Source organism: Oncorhynchus masou, chromosome 29 (assembly GCF_036934945.1).
Source record: "Oncorhynchus masou masou isolate Uvic2021 chromosome 29, UVic_Omas_1.1, whole genome shotgun sequence".
NCBI classification, from domain to species: domain Eukaryota; kingdom Metazoa; phylum Chordata; class Actinopteri; order Salmoniformes; family Salmonidae; genus Oncorhynchus; species Oncorhynchus masou.
The window spans coordinates 65,010,719-65,019,994 of record NC_088240.1 but is presented as its reverse complement, the minus strand read 5'-3'; the positions used below and the strand labels follow the sequence as shown (position 1 = coordinate 65,019,994).

The following is a 9,276-nucleotide window of genomic DNA, read 5'->3' as shown; positions in this document are numbered from 1 at the left end:
AGCACTGAAGTGTGCCACGAGTCACGTTTCTCCTGCACCTGACATTCACCCCATGAAAAATAGGAAGATTCTGCCAGGCCATGCGTGCCTTGTTTAAATTTTTTAAATCACCGATCCAGCCTGTAGGTCTACTGAGAATCACTCAGGCTCAGTGGACACCGACAAAGCCCTAACGTTCACTGATCATCCAAAGACAGCTAAACAGTACCGTTCTAAAATCACAAGCGTAATTTATTTTTGTTTACAATGGCACCACCTGCAGGACAATTAGAGAACCTCTCTCGTCATTCAATTGAACCAATCCTAGAAGTTATTTTATTTAGAGATGACCAACATTGCCTGTAGAAATGTAGCAGTCACAAGTGAGTTGAGAAACACATTTCTCTTGCAAAATGCTTTAACACAATCAAAACTTAAAATAGTCTACCTGTCACAAAATGTAATAACTCCGAAACAGTATCATTTGTCATCTAATGAGAATATTTATTTCTCAAAATCAACTATCACCCCCAGAATTTAGAATACATGTTACAAGTAAAGCCATGGGAAGTAGGGGTGCTGCTCCAACCCCTGAAAAAGCAACCCCTGAAAAATACATGTATCACTAGCCACTTTAACTATGCCACTTTGTTTACATACTCATCTCATATGTATATACTGTACTCGATACCATCTACTGTATCTTGCCTATGCTGCTCTGTACCATCACTCATTCATATATCCTTATGTACATATTCTTTATCCCCTTACACTGTGTATAAGACAGTAGTTTAGGAATTGTTAGTTAGATTACTTGTTGGTTATTACTGCATTGTCGGAACTAGAAGCACAAGCATTTCGCTACACTCGCATTAACATCTGCTAACCATGTGTATGTGACAAATAAAATTTGATTTGAATAATAATTACAAAAAAATTCACAAAAGTAGTGCACTGGGCCTTTACTAGTCCTGTATTAGCAGACCAGCACATGATCTCCGAATTGATCAATTAGCTCAGTTGGCCAGGTGTGGTGCCAAGTTGGAACAAAATCTTGCAGTACTCCAGGAACATGGTTGCCTACCCGTGTCATAGAGGTTAAGGTGTATGCAACAAATACACTTAGATTTTATTTTGAGTAAAGCCATCAAGCAGCCATCTTGGAGGATGAAGTAGAATTCCTGAGTTACCTAAGCTGTTTCACACATAGAACATCTATGGTTACAGGGCTTTGACTGGATGATTCAATTCCACTATGTCAACTGCACCAGATGAAAAAGAGCACTAACTTCCAGTTAGTGACTCCCAAATACAGTAGGTCAAATAGAGAACATCTCACTTGTCCTTCAAATTGAACCAATCATAGAAGACAATTCACACATATGAAACCACAAGGCTTTTATTCAAAAATGCATTTTGTCAAGAACTAAGATGTAGATACTTATATGTAAGTAGATAATGCTCATATACACAGAGAGAAACATGTGTGCTAGAGTCATTGAAATATTCATACACATTTAGGTGTGTATGTCCTTTTATCTATTCTCAAAAAACAAAACGATAAATGCAACGGCTGTATCACTGCTTAAAATGGACGACCCTTCGAGGCCATTCAATGACACCAAAATCTGAATGAGCAGACATGATCAAAGGTAATAAAGTGTGTGTGTATCAGTTTGTATGATGAAATCAGAGAAGCCTCTGGAATATAAAGCATTGTTAGCTTGTTTAACATGGCATAACATGTTAGCTTGTTCATTGATTTATTCAAGACTTCTCCCACACTGCAGCTCTATTTACAGTCTGGTAGTTGGCAGCATGGGAGGTTGTTGCTGGGGAGGAGGGAGGTTCTCCCTCCCTGGTTTAGTTGGCTGGGTGGGGGAGTCCCTCTGGGATGAGGGAGGTGAAGAAGGTGCTGATGAAGGACCAGGTGGAGGCCAGGAAGCCGTGGTGGCGGGGGGCAGCGGGAGCTGCCGGGTCCTCTGGGCCTTCCTCTCCACTGTCGCCCTCCTCATCCTCCAGCCCTTCATCCATCATCCGCTCCTGAGATGAAGAGAAACAGAACAAGAAAAAGAGAGAATAAGAGAAGGATCATTGGTTTGAAAAGCAGAGATGGAGAGAGAATGTGGCAGAGAGAAAGGAGCAGCTTGGACACAGACAGATCAGACATAACCACACAGACAGAGATGGAATTCATCTTAGACAAGGAGCACCCACCATGTCCTGGATGTCCTGGTGTCGCTCTACCTCGTCCTGATGAGCTAACCCCACTCCTCCTCCTCCGGGGTTCTGCAGCTCTGGCCTAAAAGGGAACCAACCAGCCCTGTGCCTAGTTAAAAAACACAATCACAAAATTAGTATCTCACACACAGATACAAAGTAAACAAGGTCCTTCAAAATTATCCATTCTAATGTCAAACGGATAGTGTACAGATGAGAACTCACAAAAAGACGAGCAGCATGGCGCCTATCACCATGACGAAGCGGCCAAAGGAGGAGTAAAAATATAAGATGCTGAGCAAAATGGCGGCGCGGGAGACCGTGTACATCCAGTCCAGCCAATCACGGTTCAATTCGTCCTCATTTAGCACGGCCCCGCCCTGGGCATTCATCTGGATATTGGGATTGGCCGGTCTGTCCTCTTGGATAGGGTTAGGGGCGGGGTTAGGCCCCAGGGGAGGTGGAGCTTCATTTGGCTGTGCGGGTTGGGGGGAGTGGGTGGGACTGGGGGAGGAGGGAGGGGTGGAGGGGGGCTGTGAGGCCGCCACTGCTGCTTGACTGGAAGAGGGAGAGATTGGGGAAGTGAAAGAAAGACATAAATAAGTATTAGCTGATAGAAGCTAGTGAATATAACTCATTCCAACGTAGAGAAGTCTGTGGTCCTTATGGGTTGTTAGGATTGGGCCCTAAGTGCAGACGACCCTGACTTACTATTGCATGTAGTAGTGGTGTGCATACATCTGCTGCCACCAGAGGACCTGCATGGGCATGTACATGGGGTGGGGTGGCACACCTGCAGCCATACCCCCCTGTACCGGGACCTGCGTCCCATCTGGCCTGTGGAGGAAAAACAGTCACATGTGCATTCAAAAACTATGCGCGCACAATATTTTCTGCATTTTTCCCACCATTTTTAAAAGTTTTAAATGTAATTTCACTTCATTTTCTGACTACGTAGAAACTGAAAATTAAATTAGAAAATTGATCCCAGTCAGAAAATTGATCCCAATACACAAGAACAGTGCTTACCATTGCATTATACCAGTAGAGGAAGGATTTTGAGGGTTAAATTGGGGGAAGCCTCCACGGTGCCTTAGCCCATCATAACTTCCTGTTACTGAGGAGGCGGTGGACTGACTGTCCTGATTTGGTGCTGTGGCTTGGGAGGTGGAGCCAGCAGTGTCTGAACTCTGAGTGACAATACATACACCAATCATAAACCAGCAGAGGAAAGAGGAATAAAAGCGTTAATATATTGGTAAAAAACAATGCCATTATGGGAATAAGGACAGCTGCAAAGTAGGGCTGGGCGGTAGAGTATTTTACTATATACACACACACACCGGTATTGATGCACAGACAAGTTTGGGTTTTTACTTTATCTTGTATAACAGCATTTCAATGTTTGGTTTGTTAAATGTGTTATGCCTCTCCACCATGTGCAATGGCAGTTGGTTCCTACCCTGTCACAATAGCCTCTCCCTCACTTTTTCATTCATTGTGTCAGACAGTGTGTGCCCACTATACTCCAACTTTTGGTTGAAATTTCATTGAATGTCCAAAGCCCTATTAAAAAACACTTAGAATGTATGTGTTGCCACCCCAGGGTCATGCACCAATAATAAAGCATATTTAGAACTTGACATTTCATTTCTATCTGATTGAATTGTTGAGCTCCACAGAATGACTCCACACCGTTCGACGTACCCCAGAGCTGGAGCCGGGGTCAGAGGTCAAAGAGCTGGGGGCGGAGCAGTGCGGCGTGGGCGACGCTGGAGGGGTATGAGATGCACACACCAGGTGCATCATGTGATAACCCTCTTGCTGTAGGTGGAAATAGAGGGTTGGAGAGGGGCGTAATTAATAATTTGATTCTGTCTTGGTGATCGGTGTGAGTGAGAGTGAGCAAGCACGAGGGGCAATTTTAGGGAACAGGCTAGAATTCAGGTACAAAGCCAACCTGAATGTTGCTTACAACATTAGATCAGCTATTGTTATACCATCACAGTCTCTTCTGCCTCACGCTCACCCTCTCTCACAAACACAAGGGGGTGGGGCCCTTTGTAATAAAGGCTCAGCAGTCGGTCTGTTATGTTGAGTGAGATTTTTGTGATATTGCATAACAATTCTAACATTTCAGATACAGTGTTAGTCCACCATACTCCAAACATCGACCATATGCCACAGCAGAAAAACAGAGACAAGGTCGAGGGTGGTCTTTACCTTCCTGAGGACATCCCTCAGCTGCAGGTGGTCCTGGAGGAGATGGCCCGAGTATACCAGCCGCTGATCCTTGGATGACTAAGACAACACAACTGTCAGTCTGAGAAAGCCTGTTGCAGAATACACAACTAGAGCATTTAAAATCACATATTTTGGGTTAATAAGCCCTAAATGCAAAAAAATTACAGAAATGTAACACGTGCCTCTAGCTCTTAATTATGCAAGAACAATGGTGATGAAAGTATATCAACAAGGTGGTAGGGCAATATTTCTTGCACATACACATGTATGTTTATTAATACAGAAGTACTATTGCAACCATTGACCTAAATGTTTCACTGATCTGATACAATGACATTAGAAACATCTCTGGTTGGAAAATGTGCACATTGTTTCTATGTAGATTTGAGAATATTTGCATGAAAATCTGGCAGCATTTGGATGGAAACACAGTTTGTGTTCCAGAAGAGACTAAGCATCTTCAGATTAGATTACATTAGTTTGGAGTAGATTACACACCTGAACGCATGCCTGCAGCGTCACAAGACAGTGCTTTACAGAATTTTCACATTATGTACAGAACCCCTACAAAAGTTATAGAACACATTCTCATTCAAGGGCTTTTCTATATTTTCACAGTTTTCTACATTGTAGAATAATAGTGAAGACATCAAAACTATGAAATAACCCATATGGAATCATGCAGTAACCAAAAAAGTGTTAAATCTAAATACATTTTAGATTTGAGATTCTTCAAAGTAGACACCCTTTGATGACAGCTTTGCATACTCTTGGCATTCTCTCAACCAGCTTCATGAGGAATGCTTTTCAAACAGTCTTGAAGGATTTCCCATATATGCTGAGCACTTGTTGGCTGCTTTCATTCACTCTGCGGTTCAACTCATCCCAAACCATCACAATTGGGTTGAGGTCAGGTGATTGTGGAGGCCAGGTCATCTGATACAGCACCATCATTCTCCTTCTTGGTCAAATAGCCCTTATACAGCCAGGGGTGTGTTTTGGGTCATTGTCCTGTTGAAAAACAAATGATAGTGGGACTAAGCGCAAACCAGAGTGGGTGGCATATCGCTGGAGAATGCTGTGGTAGCCATGCTGGTTAAGTGTGCCTTGAATTCTAAATAAATCACTGACCGTGTTACCAGCAAAGCACCCCCACACCTCCTCCTTCATGCTTCACGGTGGGAACCACACATGCGGAGATCATCCGTTCAACTACTCTGCATCTCACAAAGACACAGTGGTTGGAAGCAAAAATCTCAAATATGGACACTTTCTCGTGTTTCTTGGCCCAAGCAAGCCTCTTCTTATTGGTGTCCTTTCTTTGCCGCAATTAGACCATGAAGGCCTGATTCACACAATCTCCTCTGAACAGTTGATGTTGAGATGTGTATGTTACGTGAACTCTGAAGCATTGGGCTGCAATCTGAGGTGCAGTTAATTCAAATGAACATATCATCTGCAGCAGAGGGAACTCTGGGTCTTCCTTTCCTGTGGCTGTCCTAATGAGAGCCAGTTTCATCATAGCGCTTGACGGTTTCTGCGACTGCACTTGAAGAAACGTTCAGTTCTTTAAATTTCCCGTATTGACTGACCTTCATGTCTTAAAGTAATGATGAGGTCAGGGCTTTGTGATGGCCACTCCAATACCTTGACTTCGTTGTCCTTAAGCTATTTTGTCACAACTTTGGAAGTATGCTTGGGGTCATTGTCCATTTGGAAGACCCATTTGCGACCAAGCTTTAACTTCCTGACTGATGTCTTGAGATGCCGCTTCAATATATCCACATAATTTTCCTCTTCATGATGCCATCTATTTTGTGAAGTGCACCAGTCCCTCCTGCAGCAAAGCACCCCCTAAACAAGATGCTGCCACCCCCGTGCTTCAACGTTGGGATGGTGTTCTTTGGCTTGCAAGCCTCCCCCTTTTCCCATTTCTCCAAAAAGTACGATCTTTGTCCCCATGTGCAGTTGCAAACCATAGTCTGGCTTTTTTATGGCGGTTTTGGAGCAGTGGCTTCTTCCTTGTTGAGCAGCCTTTCAGGTTATGTCGGTATAGGACTCATTTTACTGTGGATATAGATACTTTTGTACCTATTTCCTCCAGCATCTTCACAAGGTTCATTGCTGTTGTTCTGGGATTGACTTGCACTTTTTACACCGAAGTACGTTCATCTCTAGGAGACAGAACGCGTCTCCTTCCTCAGCGGTATGACGGCTGCGTGGTCCCATGGTGTTAATACTTGCATACTATGGTTTGTACAGATGAACGTGGTACCTTCAGGTGTTTGTAAATTGCTCCCAAGGATGAACCAGACTTGTGGAGGTCTACAATTTTTCAATTTTCTCTGAGGTCTTGGCTGATTACTTTTGATTTTCCCATGCTGTCAAGCAAAGAGGCACTGAGTTTGAAAGTAGGCTTTGAAATACATCCACAGGTTCTCCTCCAATTGACTCAAAATATGTCTATTTGCCTATCAGAAGCTTCTAAAGCCATGACATCATTTTCTGGAATTCTCCAAGCTGTTTAAAGGCACAGTCAACTTAGTGTATGTAAACCTCTGACCCACTGGAATTGTGATACAGTGAATTATAAGTGAAATAATCTGACTGTAAACAATTGTTGGAAAAATGACTTGTGTCATGCACAAAGTAGATGCCCTAACCGACTTGCCAAAACTATAGTTTGTTAACAAGAAATTTGTAGGGTGGTTGAAAATCTAGTTTTAATGACGCCAACCTAAGTATATGTAAACTTCTGACTTCAACTGTATCTGTGACAAACAGATGTGTATCTGTATTCCCAGTCACGTAAAAGCAATAGATTAGGGCCTAATGAATGTAATTCAATTGACTGGTTATATGAACAATAACTCAGTAAAATCGTTGAAATTGATGCATGTTGCGTTTATAGTTTTGTTCGGGATACTTTGCAGATACTTTTACTGTGGTTATTCCTTTGAGAGTTAGACCTAGAGCCGAGCTGGAGCAAAAGCCTGCACACCTAGCAGCTCTCCACGCGGACGGTTCCCCCTGCCCTATCCACTCCCTAGTTTTTTTTTTTTTTTTTTACCTTTATTTTACTAGGCAAGTCAGTTAAGAACAAATTCTTATTTTCAATGACGGCCTAGGAACAGTGGGTTAACTGCCTTGTTCAGGGGCAGAACGACAGATTTTGTACCTTGTCAGCTCGGGGATTTGAACTTGCAACCTTTCGGCTACTAGTCCAATGCTCTTACCACTAGGCTACACTGCCGCCCCATTCCAAGTTAATGGAATGGTGGGGATGAGGAAACCAGAAAATGGCAGTACCAACTCACCGGCTTGCTTGGATACACATTTGAGATGTGACTCTTCAGTTTCTCCACCGTCCAGTTGAGAAAACAGTTTATTGTCTGGTCGTCATACTTTTGGTTGGGGGCCTTGATAACTAAGGTGACGGGACTGTCAACTGCTCCTGGGTCCATGGTTCATATTAATGGGTGTGTCAAGGGGATGGGAAAGGACAGGGCCCGCCTCCTACACCTGAGGAGGAAGACTCCCTCAGATCATCTTCATCATTGTGATCTCAAGTCCAGCTCAGCCAGTGACTATGGTTGACATGGACATTTTCCCTCTAAAGAGCTGTCATTGGCAGGGAGATGGTCCTGTGTCCAATCACGATGTAATCCTGGTGGAGAGTGAAGCAGCTATGTTTCTTGGGGTTCTGTCAAATAGAGAGAAAGTGATTAAGACCATGCTTCTCAAACATCTGAACATTTTGAATGTTCTTACTTGTGGTACGAGCTAGGCTACTCAAATGTATTGACATGCACATATTGACAGTCTCTGGAATTGTTTATGTTAATTTATAATACATAAAAAAAAAAAACTGGGGTATTGGCTAGCTAGCTGATACTTTTAAATGCTTTTATAATGTAATTAAAGAGGGAGACACAGCCAGTCTTGATGATTATATCTAATCCTATGTATGGCCAGTTTAAGAAAATATTGTTGCTCAAGTGCTTCGTCAGCATTTGACTATATTCAACAGACAAGTCATGGATAAACAGACACTGGACCTCTGACACCCCTGACCGAGCTAGCAACAATTCAGGGAGACATTCGAGATTTCAGAACACCTGTCGCGTTGCGTCATACAGCTGTCAAAACGAGCCATCCAGCCAGACTAGTTAGCGAGCTACTTGTTTATTGTTTACACTAGCCACTAGTCTATGTAGAAAGTAATTGTATGATGTTAACTACTTTAGCATATCTGACAAATATACGTTCGTTTTACACGAGTGCTGTGCTATCAACACTCCAGAGATTATTGCTAACTAGCTAGCTAACGTTACATATTAGCCAAGCTAATGTTGCGTTAGCATATCATGAAATGTTTGTTTGCTACTTGTCTTGATAATACAACCACGTGACAGTATCGTGGACGGGAGGCTTATTCAGACACAACATTAACTTACTGAAGATTCTTTGAGTATTTTCGACCCCTTTAGACTGCTCCTTGCCAGTTCGACAGTTTTTTTGGGGTGGGTCGGGGCGTAATACCGGAAACTACGTAATACATTCCACTGACAGCTATTGGGTGAAAGTCATAGAGATAGATAGAGGGCACTATATTAATGCATGTGTGTTCCTCGTCCAACGAAAGTATTTGTAAGTATATTAGAAATGTTGATGAGAAATGTACATTTTGTCAGTCTGGGAAATGTGTTTATTAGACATGTTCTGGGTGGATCTTCTGATTTGGTAGGGACATCCATCTTCAAGTTTGTGCTGTTCTTTTTGATAGTGCAAGATTCTCAACTAACGAAAAATATGTGAGGAATTTTTCTCAAA

The 9,276-nt window shown here is 42.7% G+C and overlaps 1 protein-coding gene across 2 annotated transcripts; it reads right to left on the bottom strand.

Moving 5' to 3' along the window:
- Nucleotides 1–1,362: 1,362 nt before the first annotated feature.
- Nucleotides 1,363–8,986, bottom strand: LOC135520288 (homocysteine-responsive endoplasmic reticulum-resident ubiquitin-like domain member 2 protein). Of its 2 annotated transcripts, XM_064945715.1 has the most exons (9): nt 8,901–8,986; nt 7,761–8,146; nt 4,423–4,500; nt 3,907–4,023; nt 3,229–3,389; nt 2,911–3,036; nt 2,425–2,757; nt 2,197–2,308; nt 1,363–2,022 (listed from the first exon to the last, which is right to left on the bottom strand). In XM_064945715.1, the coding sequence occupies exons 2-9, from the start codon at nt 7,905–7,907 to the stop codon at nt 1,843–1,845; spliced, it is 1,254 nt and encodes a 417-aa protein (XP_064801787.1). In that variant the 5' UTR covers nt 7,908–8,146; nt 8,901–8,986; the 3' UTR covers nt 1,363–1,842. The 2 variants fall into 2 exon arrangements, with proteins under 2 accessions (XP_064801787.1, XP_064801788.1); XM_064945716.1 differs by lacking the exon at nt 8,901–8,986 and having other exon boundaries at nt 4,423–4,532; nt 7,761–7,848.
- Between the last annotated feature and the right edge of the window lie 290 nt (nt 8,987–9,276).